Genomic DNA, 17,001 nt, shown 5'->3' with positions numbered 1-17,001 from the left:
TGGCATAATGTTTACAGGTTTATGTAATTTCAATCCATACACAGTTGTGTACATTTATAATTTCTAATCACCACCACTTTTTGCATTAGTCTGTAAAGCTTACCTTACAACAGCTGAAAAAACAGAGGGAAAGGACAGCTCAATTTCTGTGCTCAAAGCTTTAAGCATCTTCCTAAAGAATGCAAAATTTGTGTTTTGCAAACGCAGGAAAAACATGTTCAAAATTTAGTTAAAATTCCAGCCAAAAGCTAATCCTGTTAGATTAAGTAAAGAATTTTTTGAAATGCTGACCTTACATGCTATCTTCTGCACAGATCAAAACACAGTAAAAAACAAAGCAAGGTTTTAAAAAACCTCAACAACTTGATAAGAAAGCAGCTTCATTTTGGGGAAAGTTACTTTTAAATGCTTTGATACGCAAGAAATAAAATAAAGCCATTGAAAAACTGCTGCGGGTCAATCTTTTTTTAACAGTATGTCAGATTTCTTTTGGACTATACTTGTTTATTTACCTCACTGTGGCGATAGATGACAAATTTTGTTCTAACTACTTAATTAAAAAAAGCTACAGGAGTAGTGTCTCTTTAGGAAACAGACATGGGAGAGATGGGACAGAAGAGTAAGAGAAGAACTGAATCCTTTAAATTCTGTGAAACAGGAATTAAGGTCATTTTGCCATCGTGAAATTTGTTGTTACCGTGTTATGTCTCCTTCAAGAAGCTTGAAATATTATTGATATAATAGCAAAGAATATCATAGAAGATCCATATGAAAAAAGAATCCTTCAAACATTTTTCTATCCGAAGTCCACCATCAGAAATAGCATGCTACTGGGAAGATTACTACTTTTTATTTGTTAAACACAGAGTATGTTTGGCACTATATAAAACTGAGGATAACAGTCCCCCTGCCCATTCTACTGTAAAAATTTACTGGCATCAGCCTTTTTTTTAAATCACAGAATTGAAGTGTACATCGTAAATACATGCACAAATTTAGTTTTAGGCCAGATCCATTTGTCACTGCTCTGAACCCCTCACCTGCAGGTAAGTATTTCAGTTGGTTGTTGGCCAATCGAAGGTGACGTAAAGACCTCAGGTGGCCAATCTCAGGGCACACAATTTCAAGAGCATTGTCACTTAGGTCCAGAAACTGCAGTTTAACCAAGGAGCCAATAGCTAGTGAGAGAATAGAGACAAAAACAAACAAACAAAAAAAAAGAATGTGACCCAGGAGTAAAGTTAAAACCTTAATAGGACTATGAGATGATAGAAGGCCTCAATATCTAATTCCTATGTCTGAGCGGACTGTGAGGTATTAAAACCATTGGTCTCATAGCTGAATGTCATGGGAGCTAAGTATTTGTAAGCGCTTCTATTGATAACAAGCAATATTGGGGGTATAGAAATATGAAAAAAAATAAATCACACATAAGAAACCATAGATTTTGATATTTTTCCAACCATGATTCTCCCATGAAATTACTTTTTACTTTTCTTTGCCATCACCTCTATCTAATTTACTCACCCCAGACTGGGAATTTAAAGTTTTCTTTTCTGAAGGTAGGACATGTTTGCTCCACAATAAAATGAAAGGAATAGAGAGGCCAATGCAATTATTGATGCTTTAGGTTTAAAACTACCAATTATGACCAAGCAAAATGGAAGTATTGTACGTAATAATTGGCTTAGAGAGCAGGAATGATTCTGGAGAGTTGTTTTATTGATAAGTGCCATTTAGTCTTTTCACTTCCTGTAACTGGAACTAGAGCGAACAACATGTAGATGCATCTCAAAGTTTAATAAAATAGTAAAACATAGTACAAGCAAAGATATCAACATTCTAAGGACTACAGTGGTGTATTTCTGTGGATATCTTTAGAATTTCATGGGAACATAACGAAAACAGGCCTTTTTACTGAATGAAATAAAATATTTGATAGTTTCTGCCACTTATTTTGAAGTTAATAGGGCACTTACCTTCAGGTACAACAACTATGTTATTTGAATGAAGGTACCTGAGGGGAAAAGAACAAACAACAACACCTGTTACCCTCAAGGACTTTGGCTAGATAATCAGTTGGCAAAATGTTCAATCTGAAATGGAAAGAGAAAAAAACCTTCACAGCCATTTCTCTTTCTGAGTATGACAGTAAATTGTACAACACTAATTAACGTATCCCAAGGTTTCACTTGTATCATATTTAAATCATGAACAAATATTAAGGTCAAGCAAGTCTTAGCTGATGATTATTAGAATATTCAAATGTGATCCACATGATCATTGTACTCACAACTATTTCATTTCAAGCAGTTGTATGCAATTTTTCTTCATAACAATTAAAAATCCCAAGGTAGAAAAAATAAATCAGGAGTCACCAGATTGCACTAAATTCTGCCATAGGTCCTCTCCTGCTGTGTACAGGGAAAACTAAACAAATAAATCAACTATGTATACTTACAGTTTCACAAGCATGCAGAATCTGCTTGTCATGATAATGTGCTTTTTAAAAAATATTAGTAAATTAAATTTTACAAAAGCTATTTTCAACCAATAAATACAGTGACAAGTCCAGACAAGTTTCAGTAGCTATTTTAAGGTTGATAAAGTGCTTTTAGGGCTCCCTGGTGGTAAACACCCACAATTACTGCAATTTAAGAAGAGCTTAATCCATATCTTTTAAACTGTAAAGTTCTGCTTGAAAACAGAAAGACTATATAAAGTTTGTAGGCAAGCAATCAATACCTGAAAATAGAGTTACCTTGTCTATTCTCAAAAGATAATGAGTACTTTGATGATTTAAGCATGCGTGTAAAAGATTTGAACAAGCAATTTTTCCATTATACTGTGAAACAATGTTTCCCAAAAGCAGGGTCATATCCCTCTGGGAAGATCTAACTGGTGAAGTGAGGACACAGACTTTTCAATGTTCTGCATAGTCTCAGTTTTCTGTTTTTTAAAAGTATGTCTCTCGCGCTTGTGGTTGTAAAGAATACCTTCACAATGGAAACCATGTGTAACTTACGCAGAGACGTCTGCCTGTGTTTGAAGACAGCCTGAAACAATAGTTCTGAAGTGTGAACTCTCCCACTCATTTCAGTGGGTGGTAAGTATGATCATTAAATGTTGACCCTGAAAGTATTTCACTGCTCAAAACACATAAGAAAGCAGAAGTATCATTACAAAGCTCTGTACCAAAAAAAGTTTCCCTGAGTGAGGAGTGCACCCCTGGTGGGAAGCATGGAAAATAATTACACTAAGATGAGTAGATCTTTAAAAACAGATGGTGGTATTGCAAGGGGGATATATTCCATTTCATTTTCTGGAAGGGGAGCTCAGCTTTCAAGAGTATAGGAAACACTGCTTTAAAGTAAAGAGGCATATTTACAGTAACAAATCAGCATTTTAAATATGAACCTATTGGCAAATTATTCTTTTTAAAATAAAATCTATATATTTTATTGTTCCTTTTTACTTCATTTTCTGCTCTAGCCCCAAACCAATTATTATCTCAGCTAACAATTTAAATTGTGTTATATGAACTATAGAAGCTGCAGAACAATTGCGATCACCTACATATCAAATACATGGGATAATGATAGCACAACAAAGCTTGGTGGTCGTGAGATAACTAAATCTAGTAAATATATATTAATAGACTTCTTTTGCTTATTTGCTGCTTCTTAAATTGACCTCCTCCAAGCAATGTTAGGCTTGCTCTTCTAAAGGCATCATCAGATAATACTAAAAGTTCCTGATGCCTGGTGACAAAACATCAAACACTCTTAAATATATCAAATACAAGAAAGTTGCTGTGCTATTCCAGTGTATGTGAACCCAAAATATAGGGCAAGATGAGGCAAGATTGTCTCTTCAGCAAGCTGGAGACTGCAATGACCTACAAAACAGTTAAACTATGTTGTGGACACGAGTCCTAGAAAGGGTGTGGTTTCAACAGCCAAATTGAGAAGACATGCTCAGATTCAGAAGACAGATAACTTATACTACTCAAACACCCCATGCTTCCTTTAAGTTTGAATTTACAGTAGGTACTTCAAAAACACATTGCATTACCAAACCATCCATTAAGATCGGGTCATCTCTGTCATATAGTAGTATGGGAGGTAAGGAGAGAAAGCATATTTAAAGTTCAGTTCTATTGAATGATGGTTATTTGGTGAACTACATCAAATATAGGTCTCAAAAAAATGTAACATACTTCTACTACCCAAATGGGCTATACCTAATTGCAAAGGACAATACAACAAATGTGATGCCTCCCCTAGCTGGATCAAGGTGCACAGCCCTGGTATGAAGACCAGTACACACCCCTTTCTTACCACATGGGGTGGAGGAAATCAACATTCCCTCATAACACAATCTGAACAAGAAATTATGACACAGAAAGGAATTTCAGCATGGGCCTGAATGTAGCTAGAAAAACCACATTATACTAAAAAGGAAAAATGTATACAAACACAGCATTCTTATTTAAAAAAAAAATTACACTGATTAGCATAATAAATTTAGTCAAAACTCCAACACTCACAATTCCACGAGGTTTGGAAGCTTCTGTGCAAGGTTTTCTGGCTGAAAAAGAAAAGTTAGAGATTTGTTATTTTAAAAACTAACATGCATCCTACTCATTTTAATAACCATGCCAACAAGTTATATCACAAGTGTGTTTCAGTAGAACTGTGTTTTCAACTAACGCCAACCAAAATCAGCAACACTCAGCCTTGGGGATGGAAGGATGAGAAAATGGAGCACCTTATGTCATTCTTTCATAGTCTAGAAGTGACACTGATGGAATCTAGACCAAACTGCATCCAGCCCTCCAAGGTTGGAAGAATGGATTATCAATACTCAGCTTTTGAAAGGAAATTAAAGGTAAGGGTTTGGGGATGAGATAGAGGGATTTCCTAAGCACCTGCTGGAAAGAAAATGTTTACTGACACAGCAGTAGTAAAAAGCAGGAAGCATGCAAAACCATCTCCTAAACAACATATATTTTCTTTGTAATACTGCTGAGTAGCAGGACAAGACCTGCATTCTCTACAGTTTATTCAACACCTCTGTACCAGAAATATCAAACTCATCACATTTCTTTATGCCTGTCAAGATGCACGTCCTTTCCTGTATTCTGACTCACCCCTGGGTGTGCATGCCTGTTTCTGGATAGTCTTTTTAAGAGTAAACAAACATTATTGCAGTCAACACTCAATATGCTTTTTTAATAATTTTAAGACAAAGCAGGTTAGATTTTCTCCTGCATCTAAGCTCCATTCAGTGCAAGAAAGCAAAGGGTAGCGAGGGATATGGCACAACTCTCTGATTCTGAGCTAGTCTGAATAGAAGTTGCTCGAACTCAAACCTGCAGTTTATTGCCCTTGGGTTCCATGTGGTCCCTTTTCCTCCCCTGACACATTCCCTATACCCCAGAGGGAAGGGAAATTGGTATGGGAGCTAACAGATGGTCATCTGAAAGCTTCTCATAAGAGGGAAAACGTCAGCTGGCTAGTATGGCCAGAAATTGGCCATTTTGAATTGCTTGAGTTGTGCAAATGAGCTGAGTCAGACATCAGAATTGTGTTTGAAGCTGTGTTAATTGGATGTATTTTAGCCTAGTGCGGAAACATGTTAGCCTGAAGCGTAATAGGGTTTTTCAGTCATGTTTAGCTAACTCAACTGAGCTAACATGCTTGCAAAACACACCCTTTTTGCCAATCAAGACAGGTTTTCCTAGGTTTTCTTGGAAAGGGCAACTAGCAGGAATTTTAGGAGAGGTTGGAATATGTTGTGCTGGAAGCCATATTGAAAACCCTTATTCAAGGTTAAGAAGATTGTATTGCTTAGGAAATCTACTTTAAATGCAGCAACTGCATTTTGATTTTAAAATTCTGGTTTTAATTATATGGAATGCAGAGTTTAGACATGCAGAACTGGAAATAAGTTTTAATGAAGAACATTTAACAGCATACAGTATGACAGCACAATCACAGAGTTTGGCAGTTTTCATGTTCATTCTTCATCTAAATTTAAACAATATTGCTTCTTAAAACACTCTTTTTAGGTAACATATTTCTCCACAATTTGAAAATTGTAAAACATAGGCAAGATATGCATATTTCTCATACATAACAATGATGCAGAACATCCCTGATTAAAGTGCAAACCTCAGCTCAGCCTTAACCATGAAGCAGCAACCAGCAACTCCATAATTGAGTCAATTTTCTATATGAAAGTGTCCTCAAGCCCCAGAAGAAACCAGGAGATAGCTAAGCAGTGGTTGCCACCTGCTGGAAAGTTTGTATTACAATACATTCATTTTCCACATAATATACATGAAGCTCCCTAATATAGCACAGAAAGGTTTTTGCATGATCTTCTTTTCCTTGTATATTTTTCTTGGTGTTAACCAAATAAATGCAGAAACTAGCTTGACCCTTAAAAACCCAGCAAACAGTTTTTGCTTTAAGTTCCAATGGAAGAAAAGTTTCAATCCAACCTAACTCTAGATCAATGTTAATGAATTCTTGCCCTAAACTATTTATTAGTCTAACAGATACTCCTGGTGTGTCTATTTTAATGTAGTATTTTCTCTTCAACCCCCACTTCCCCAAAATTTACTTGTTGGCTTTCCCTTGCAATGTGAAACAGCTTAAAAAACAAAATGTGTGATAACAGAGGGTCAAATACAGGAATGAGGTAATGAATTTGAGTTTTAAAAGCTCACAGCAGAAATCTTGCATATCTTAATGAGAACATGAGCAATGACAGGGTATTACTGCACCTTCTTCAAAACAAATTAAAGTTTATCATGGCACTTTACAGTGACGTTAAAATTAGAAGTTCACAGATTCTGCACAGCTGCCTCAGTAAAAATCAGCTAAAAGCCTGTGACAAATATAACTTAGGTTAATAATTTGGAAAATGGAAATCAGGGATATCAACAGGAAATGTGTTTCACAAAGCAGGTGCACAATAACCCATACCCTGCAGGGAAAAGATCAGATCATGCCAAGTAATTGTCAGTATTGGTTCACAATGATTTGCAATAAGAAGGGCTGGAACGTTATTGGATTGTGTTTTGTGGTTTTTTTGGGATTTTTGTTTAAACAAAAGCTTAGGTTACCCCAGACATTTCTACATTCGTTGGATAGGTGGTAGCCTATAGCCACAGGTTTTACCAGCCCCAAAGGCCAGCTCAGAATCACAGCCTAAAACTGATACTTACTGCCTTTTCAATGACACACATAGCAAAGTAAATACTATCTCGCAGAACAAGAGAAGGTAGACCAGACTAATGTGCTACACCTCTCAGGGGAGTTTTATCAAACAATAAATAGGAAGAAGGAGTATGAGACTTGTGGGCAAAATCTGTAAGTCTGAAAAATCACACTGAAGCTCAGTGGTGAACACAGAGCACAAGAGGGTGAATATACCATAAGACTACTCAGTGAATTTTTATGCCCTATGCATTCAACTGGTAGGTTTAACTCAATTTATCTGAAGCCTTATCTAGTTCCTTGACTGCGGGCTGGTCTTCACTACAGGGAGACTGACGCTGCTGCAATTGATGCAGCAGGGGTTGATTTAGTGTGTCTAGTGAAGACCTGTTAAAATCAGCCACAGAGTGCTCTCCGGTTGACCCCGGTACTCCAGCTCCCGGAGAAGATTAAGGTAAGTCGACAGGACAGCGTCTCCTATCGATGCAGTGCAGCGAAGACACTGAGATAAGTTGACCTAAGCTAGGTCAACTCCAGCTACATTATTCACATAGCTGGAGTAGGGTAACTTAGGTCGACTTACCCCGGTAGCGAAGACAAGCCCTGAGCTAAATAAGGCCCTTAACTCCTTCAAATCAGGCACAGCAACTGGATATGATAACATCTTGCCCGAATTTCTTAAGCACTTTGAACCAAAGTCATCATAGTGGCTCATTAAATTTCTATATACGGGTCATTATTGAGAAGAAGCTACCATGCACTACCATGTCAAGCAAAGGTTATAGCCATTCTGAAACCGGACAAGGACTCCTATAACATGGCAAGTTACCACCCAGTATTCTTGCTCTCAGCGTGTTTCAAAGTTTTTAAGCATTTGATCCGCAAATGAATCGCTCCAGAGCTGGACGATATCTTGGAGGTTACACGGGCAGGGTTCAGGAAAGGACAATCACCTGTGATCAAGTCTTGGTCTTGACCATCTTTCTCTAAAATCATTTTTAACAAAATCTAAAGATAGGAGCAGTCTTCCTGGACTTGACTGCTGCTTATGACACGATTTGGCACAGAGGCCTTCTGTGTAAACTCTCTCAAGTGGCCTCGCATTGGGTGGTCGAAGCAGTAGATCTCTTCCCCCAAAACAGGTGGTTCAGAGTACACGTAGGCAACCGTTGCAGTTCCTGGAAGTGTCAGATAAATGGTCTTCCTCAAGGTTCAGTTCTTTCACTAATATTATTTAACGTGTACATCAATGACTTGCCAGCAACAGTCTCATGCAAGTTTATCTTCGCCGATGACATCTCATGCAATTACCAAGCTCAGGTCTTCTCAGAAATCGACCAGATCCTGAATGATATGAAGCTCATGGCAGACGACTGTAGTTAATGACGCCTGTAGCTGAGCTTTGCCAAGATAGTTTCTAACATATTTCCTCTGCTTAATGCAAGCACAAGCCACGAGTTAAAAACTATCTGCCCAGTGGGTTTTGACCTGCCAAGGCACCTGTGGTTATCCCTGAACTGGTTTTGAACAGGACAGGGCAATTGTGCGGCCAATCTCTTCAAATGGGATTTCTCTAACAACCTGCAACGTAGATGCAGTCAAATTCAGACTGTGTTGCGTATCCGTGACGAGTGCCCGCTGAGTAGTAATCAGTGGTTCACAGTCAAACTGGAAGGGCATATCAAGTGGGGTCCCACAGGGATCAGTTCTGGGTCCTGTTCTGTTCAGTATCTTCATCAATGATTTAGATAATGGGATAGAGACTACACATATAAAGTTTGCGGATGATACCAAGCTGGGAGGAGTTGCAAGTGCTTTGGAAGACAGGATTAAAATTCAGAATGTCTGGACAAACTGGAGAAATGCTCTGAGGTAAATAGGATTAAATTCAATAAGGGCAAATGCAAAGTACTCCACTTAGGAAAGAACAATCAGTTGCACACATACAAAATGGGAAATGACGGTCAAGGAAGGAGTACTGCAGAAAGGGAACTGGGGGTCATAGTGGATCACAAGATAAATATGAGTGAACGTGTGAGACAGTTGCAAAAAAAAAAGCAAACATCATTCTGCAATGCATTAGCAAGAGTGTTGTAAGCAAGACACGAGAAGTAATTCTTCCACTCTACTCCATGTTGAGGCCTAATTTAACATGGAGTATTGTGTCCACTTCCGGATGCCAAATTTTAGGAATGATGTGGATGAATTGGACAAAGTCCAGAGAAGAGCAACAAAAATGATTTAAGGTCTAGAAAACGTGACCTAGGAGGGAAGACTGAAAAAAATGGGTTCATTTAGTCTGGAGAATAGAAGACTGAGAGGGGACGTGATAATTAGAGCTCTGCATGGATATAAAATTTGTATCCGCAGCCAATCCACGATCCACAAAAATGGTCTGCAGATATTCACATCCGCAGATGCAGACATCCACAGATATAAAGTAGCTATCCATGAGTTTTTGCAAGGCTCTAATGACAACAGTTTTCAAGGACATAAAAGGCTAACAACGAAGAGAGAGAAAATTGTTCTTCTTAACTTCTGAGGCTAAGTCAACAGCAATGGGCTTAAATTGTAGCAAGGGAGGTTTAGGATGGACATTAGGAAAAACTGCCTGTCAAGGTGGTTAAGCACTGGCATAAGTTACCTAGGCAGGTTGTGGAATCTCCATCACTGGAGATTTTTAAGAGCAAGTTAGACAAACACTTATCAAACAGCTATCAAATGGCTCAGCACACTGTGCATATACTGAGAGACCTGAAGCCCACAAAAAATCTTATCCATCGGATATTTGCACTTCCAACATATATAACACAATGTGGTGTTTAAATCTTCTCAATGGAGCCAGGTCCTGAGTGGTGTTCAGCACCATTCAGGATCAGCCTTTCTGAAAGACCAGTAGCAGGCTACAAAAATGCACTTCATCGCTCTTTTCAAATCAGAATTTATCAAACTACTATAAACATACAGACAATAAGAAGTATAACAACTTATCATACCAGGGTGGTCAAGGAGTTTCTTTTCATATAGAGTCTTTCCAGGTACTGCAGACCCTCATCTTTCAATAATTCCAAAGGAAAATGATGCAGATTTCGGTAATTTAAGAACAAGTTCTTGTGCCTTTCCAGCTTTGCTTCAGAGATCATTTTACAAAGTTCTGATGCCATTATTGACTTTGTCCCAGGCTTCACATTAGAGCTCTACATCTTCTGAATGCACACCCATTTCTAAAGAGAAAGCAAGAAAAAGAAAACATTGTAGCAATGAGATACTCCATGTTGTTAACATTAGTTGTATTGAGTAAGGAACACAAGCCAAAATAGGGAAAGAACAGGTTGAAGACTATTTAGATAAGTTGGCAGGGCCTGATGGAATTCTTCCTACAGTACTTAAGGAACTACCTGAAGCAATCTCAGAATCATTAGCACTTATCTTCAAGAACTCAGGGAGGATGGGTGAGGTCCCAGAGGACTGGAGAAGGGCAAACATAGTACCTAATTTTAAAAAGGGGAACAAAGAGCACCTGGGGAATTACAGACCTGTAAGCCTAACTTTGAGACCTGGAAAGATATTGAACAATCAATCTGAAAGCACCGAAGGGATAACAGAGTTAAAGGGAATAGCCAGCATGGATTTCTCAAGAACAAATCATGTCAATCCAACCTAATTTTCTTCATTGACAGGGTTCCTGCCTAGTGAATGTGGGGAAGAAGTAGATATGATATAACTGGATTTTAGTAAGGCTTTTGACACAGGGTATGTCTACCAGCAACTAGACACTGGTGGTTGGCCCGTGCCAGCCGACTGGGGCTTGTGGGGCTGCTTCGTTGCTGTGTAGGACCCTGTGCGGTGGGAAGGTCTCTGAGCCCAGACTCCACCCTGAGCCCAAATCTACACTGAAATGAAACAGACCTGCAGCCCAGGCCCCACGAGCCCGAGCTGGCCAGCACAGGTTTTTCTTTGCTGTGTAGACATACCCACAGTCCCACATGACATTCTCATAAGCAAACTAAGGAAATGTGGTTTAGATGAAATAATTATAAAGTAGATTCAAAACTGGTTGAAAGACTACTCAAACAGTAGTTATCGATGGTTTCTATCAAGTTGGGAGGGCATATCTAGTGGGGTTCCGCAGGGGTCAGTTTTGACTGTGGTACTAGTCAATATTTTCATTAATGACTTGGGATAAATGGAATAGAGAGTATGCTTACAAAATTTGTGGGTGGGGATGAATGGGTGTATGGGGGATGGAAGGTGCTATACGGCCAGGTGGGGAGGATGAATAGGTCTATGGGGGGGAAGAGAGGTGCTGCTTGGCCAGGTGGGAGGATGAATGGGTCTATGGTGGGGCGGGTGAATGAATGGGTCTATGGAGGAGGTGGGAGGTGCTGCACTTCTGGGTGGGGGGGACGAATGGGTGTATGAGAGTAGGAATGCAAAGTTCTTCAGTTAGGAAGGGAAAAATCAAATGCACAACTACAAAATGGGAAATAACTGGGTAGGTGTTAGTATTGCTGAAAAGGGTCTGAGGGTTATACTAGATCACAAATTGAGTATGAGTCAACAACATGATGAACTTGCAAAAAAGGCTAACATTCTGACATGTATTAGCAGGAGTGTTGTACATAAGGCACAGGAGAGAACTGTCTACTCAGCACTGGTGAGGTCTCAGCTGCAGTACTGTGTCCAATTCTGGGTGCCACAATTTAGGAAAGATGTAAAGAAATTGGAGAGAGTCCAGAGGAGAGCAACAAAAATGATAAAAGGTTTAGAAAACTTGACCTATGAGGAAAGGTTAAAAAAAACAAGGGGGGGGGCCTTCAGGTTTGGGGAAAAAAACAACAACAACTAAAAAATGAAAAGTGCTAAGGTAACAAAACTAAAAATCAATCAAGCCTGAACACCCACATACTTCATTTTACTTCTGCTGTATAGTGTTAACAAATAGAATTCTGTTTACGCTTCCTTCTACAGTGTAATACTATCTTGACTAGCATTGCTATAAATAGGAATTTATTTAACAAAAAACAGGTATCCAGAGTATGAATTAGGAGCCTAGCTTAGGTAGTCTGTTCAACTGTCTATTTTACCAATGTGCCAGGGACTTATGCAGACAAGTATACATCCATAATGAAAGAACAGACCAGGGGGCTATCAGCTCCAGTCTACCAACAATATTTTCTGTTTGCTCGCTTAACTTTTTCTTGATGGAGGCATTTTTAACCACGAGTAGTCCTGGAAGATGACCAGCTACCCAGAAATCAATGTGAACCTTATCTACTGAACAGTAATTGTAAATGCAACTTTATATCTCAGATAAAATTAGGAAGTGGACTCCTTGTATAGATCAAACTACTTTATCAGTTTCAGTAATGCTCTTGAGCTCCAGAACAAGCTTTCACAGTCCACATTCTTCTGTAGAGTTAGATAACTATCTTTTTTGTAGGCCATTCAGAAATGTGAACCACAGCTCAGACATAACATCCCTCATGCACTTCAGTGCCCTTCACCTCCAAATTGGCAGCCTGAGTTATGGTCAAGTCATTTCTGAAAGAGAGTCATAATGTGTGTTCCCTGTAAGCTGCGCGCTTGTGCAGCTGCCCATGAGACCTTCAAATGCCGCCCAGCTGATTAGCAGAGTGCGCACAGCCAGCAGCATGGGTTCAGGTGCCCCTCCCCACCATTGCTCCATCCTGCAGCTTCTCCTGGGACCCTCCTGCTGGCTGTGCAGATGGGGTGGGCGGGGGAAGGTGCTGAGGTCAGGGTGTCCCCCTCCCTCCACCTCTGTACCCCATCTCCACAGAGCAGGGGATAGGGGACACAGCCTGACTCAGGACTCAGAGCTGCTGCGGTGAACAGTGAGTGAGCGCCTTTCTTAAAGAGACAGTGCACTCTTTCTGAGATTTCCCCAGCAGCAAGCTCACACAGTCTCTGTCTCTTTCCCTCTCACACCCACACCCTCTGTCTCTTTCACACTCACTTCCCAACACGTACTTATATTATTGTTGTTGTTACTTCTTTATACTTCCTGCCATCCACATATATTCCCTGTAATTTTATTCTTTCAAAGTGTGTTATTTTAGTGTTTTGACTAGTCTATGCACTTCATAATTTTTATTTCTCTTACACTTAAATTTAATTCTTTGAGTAGTGAATTCTAAAATGCCTAACCTGTGCTGGCTGGAGTAATTATCCTATGGTAACTTTTGTAAAAATATATATTTAGGTTTTTTGTTTCTACTGGTGGCGCACATCCGCACATACCTCGATGCAAATAAAATTTATTCCACACATAGATAGAAAAAATTAGAGGGAACATTAGTCATAACTATTTTATGGCTGTTCAGTTACCTGTACAAAGTAAGACAGCATCAGTCCAATTCTAAGTGAGCCAGCATCCACATCAGAAACAGCATTACTATAATTGACAGTTCATTGTAGGCAATCTTAGGGCACGTCTACACTGGCAGTGTTACAGCGCTGGGAGTTACAGTGCTGCTCAGAGAGCGTTGAAGGGAAACCGCTGTTGTGTGTTCACACTGTCAGCTGCCTGCGCAATAGCGTGTTCACACTTGTGGCACTTGCAGCGGTATTCGGAGCGGTGCACTCTGGGCAGCTATTCCACAGAGGACCTCTTCCTCTTCTGCCACTAAGAGTTGTCGGAAGGCGGAGGGGGTTGCAGGGCATCCTGAGTCCTACCCCAATGCCCCGTGATGCATTACTTTGCATGCCAGCAATCTCTGTGCTTCCGTCCACATTTGGCACCATCTTTCAATGGTTTGTGTACTGCGTGCCCTGCCTCTTCGGGCTACAGGAAAGGATCTAGAACCGTTAACCACTATGCTGCTCACACTGACCAACGCATCACGAGTGGCAGTGAAGTTATTCCTTAAACTACAAAGGCAAGAGGAGTGTGATATTGATCTTGCCACGTGTAGTAGCTACAACATGAGATTGCTTGTGGCATTCACGGAGGTGCTGACCACAGCGGAACGCCGCTTTTGGGCCTGGGAAACAAGCACTGAGTGGTGGGATCACATCATAATGCACATCTGGGATGAGGGGCAGTGGCTGCAGAACTTTTGGATAAGGAAAGCCACATTCATGGGACTGTGTGATGAGCTCGCCACAGCCCTGCAGTGCAAGGGCACAAGAATGAGAGCGGCCCTGTCGTTGGAGAAGCGCGTGGCGATTGCACTGTGGAAGCTGGCTATTACAGATTGCTACCCCATTGGTCACTAACCAGTTCAGAGTGGGAAGGTCTACCGTTGGACTCATGTTGACGGAAGTCTGCAGGGCCATTAATCGCATGCTGCTCTGAAAGACCGTGACTCTGGACAACGTGCGTGACATTGTAGATGGCTTTGCACAAATGGGCTTCCCAAACTGTGGAGGGGCGATAACTGGCATGCAGACCACCTAGCCACCAAGTACATTAATCGCAAGGAGTATTTCTCAATGGTTCTCCAGGTGCTTGTGGATCACCGTGGGCGTTTCACATACATTAACGCAGGCTGGTCTGGATAGGTGTACGACACGCATCTTTTGGAACACTGGCCTGTTCATCAAGCTGCAAGCAGAGACCTTCTTCCCGGACAAGAAGATCACTGTAGGGGAAGTTGAAATGCTCATTGTGATCCTGGGAGACCCTGCCTACCCATTAATGCGGTGGCTTATGAAGCCACACACAGGGCAACTTGATAGTAGCAAGGAACGGTTTAAGAACAGGCTAAGCAAGTGCAGAATGACTGTTGAGTGTGCTTTTGACCATTTAAAAACCCGCTAGCGTTGCCTCTGTGGGAAGCTGGACCTGGCCGATGACTAATATTCCTATGCTTATAGACGCGTGCTGTAAGCACCATAATATTTGTGACGGGAAGGGTGAAAGCTTCATTCGAGGCTGAGTTTGAACAACCAGAGACCAGGGCTATTAGAGGGGTGCACCATGAGGCCATAAGGATCAGGGATGCCTTGAGGCAGCAATGTAAAGCTGAAAGCCACTAATATTTATTGCTATGCTTGGGAATGCAGTGCTTGTAATGCTAGGAGGGGATTGGTGTAGACAATGCAATATGTGGGTTTAACATAATTAGATGTTGCTTTACAGGGCTCTTTGTGCTCTCATTTAATAGAATAAAGATGGCTTTCAAACCATCACAATTCTTTTATTAAAAAACAACAATCGAGGAGAGAGTCAAACCAAAAAAAACCAAACAACACATCAGCAGTAAGTGGAAGAGGGGAAGGGAAGGTCCCAGGAGGAGGTGGGACGGCTAAAGATTTGTGTCTGTCCAGGGATCATATCCAACCTTCTCCTTTGGAGTAAAATGCAGCAGGTACTGTACTTCCGCAGGGCCAAACTGCAGCGGGATGGGTGTTGAGTGCACTGGGAGTCCGCAGTGCTGGATTGTGAGGGGGGAGGAGTGGAATGCCGCGGGTGTAGACTGGAGCCAGAAGGTTGATAAGAGTGTGCTGGCGGTGTCTGGGGGGAGCATGGAAAAGTTTTGCGACAGCGGCTGCAGGGATGCTAGCTCGGTTTGCAGAGCTAGCATCGCCTGAAGCATGTCTGCTGGCACTCCATAACTTTTAAGAGCTGCTCTGTGGCTTCATTCTGGTGTGCCGCATTCTCCTTTCAATCCCTCTTCTCGCTGTCCCGCCACTCCTTCAATTCCTGTTTCTCAGTGGCAGAGTGCATCGTTACATCACGCAGAAAGTCCTCCTTAGTTCTTCTTGGCCAACTTCTAATTCTGCGCAGCCGTTCAGCCGCTGATAACAAAGAGGGAGGCTGGGCTCCCAAAGTCATCTCTGTGAAGTTTAAATGCAACATTTTACCGAAGTGTTATTGTTTGCAACACAAAGAACACTGATTCAGTGATTTAAAACACAGCCACTACTCACACACCTGTCACTAACTGGCAGACCCAGGCAAGCACACATGAGCCACAAGACCCCCAAAAATGGTGAGTAGTTGTAGAGGCAGAGTAAATCACTCTTCCTGGACCGTGCTATACACTGGACACATGGCTTTTGGGGAGAGCCAGCACTGTAGGGGGGGCCTGATAATCATTCCTGTCCCCACGCTTTCCACAGGATATGATCATTATGGAAGATATCTCACTGCTGAGCATGAGCAGGGAATCAAGGGAGGGTCTTCTCCAAGCCAGCGGCTTCTGCCCTGGCACCTATGCAGCATGCCTATGTGCAGCAATGGTCTGCCCCACCTCCACCCCGGGACAGTACAGTAGCACAGGAAAGTTATCGTTAATGGGGCAAGAAACAAAGCAGCTCTGTCGAAGAACCTGCGGCAGTGGATTGCCCAGTATCTCCAGGAGAGTTTCCTGGAGATCTCTGAGGGAGATTCCCATGAAGTGAGGGAGTCAATCAACAGCCTGTTCCACCGCTCAGACTAGGCATGCAGTGGGAGACAAGCCTGCTTTCTGCAACCTTCCTGCCCCCAACAACTCGCTTCAGTGATTCCCAAAATCAAATCCATTTATCAGGGGCCTCCTCACCAGTTTGTGCTTCGCCAACATCCAATAGCTGTGACTGGCTAGCCTCTTCCCAGGTAGAAAAGAGCTCCTGGCTGTGTGCATCTCTGACCTCTAGATCCCCCTCCACATTCTCGTCCAAGATTTCCTTCTCCTGGCTTGGTCCACTTTCAATTGGCATGCGAGCCACTGAAGAATCCACAGTGGTCTTCACAGTGGAGGTGGATTCGCCACCGAGTATCGTGTCCAGCTCTTTGTAGAATCGGCAGCTCGTGGGCACAGCATGA

At 41.4% G+C, this 17,001-nt stretch overlaps 1 protein-coding gene and 1 long non-coding RNA gene across 2 annotated transcripts in view; both read right to left on the bottom strand.

Annotated features, from left to right (window-relative positions):
• The window catches only part of LRRC28 (leucine rich repeat containing 28), a 76,122-nt gene extending 65,667 nt beyond the window's left edge, over positions 1-10,455 (bottom strand). The window contains exons 1-4 of the mRNA XM_077828099.1: positions 10,226-10,455; positions 4,550-4,590; positions 1,980-2,017; positions 1,041-1,178 (exon numbers count right to left, since the gene is read on the bottom strand). Coding sequence (XP_077684225.1) covers positions 1,041-1,178; positions 1,980-2,017; positions 4,550-4,590; positions 10,226-10,393 — 385 coding nt within the window. The 5' untranslated portion in view covers positions 10,394-10,455. The remainder of the gene's footprint in view (positions 1-1,040; positions 1,179-1,979; positions 2,018-4,549; positions 4,591-10,225) is intronic.
• Positions 10,456-15,370: 4,915 nt separating this feature from the next.
• On the bottom strand, positions 15,371-16,995 carry LOC144271123 (uncharacterized). The gene is made up of 2 exons (XR_013347309.1): positions 16,739-16,995; positions 15,371-16,031 (listed from the first exon to the last, which is right to left on the bottom strand). It is a non-coding gene; the product is annotated as an uncharacterized LOC144271123 (long non-coding RNA).
• Positions 16,996-17,001: the final 6 nt, after the last annotated feature.

Source organism: Eretmochelys imbricata, chromosome 10, assembly GCF_965152235.1.
Source record: "Eretmochelys imbricata isolate rEreImb1 chromosome 10, rEreImb1.hap1, whole genome shotgun sequence".
Taxonomy (NCBI): domain Eukaryota; kingdom Metazoa; phylum Chordata; order Testudines; family Cheloniidae; genus Eretmochelys; species Eretmochelys imbricata.
This window is presented reverse-complemented; position numbering and strand designations above follow the sequence as displayed.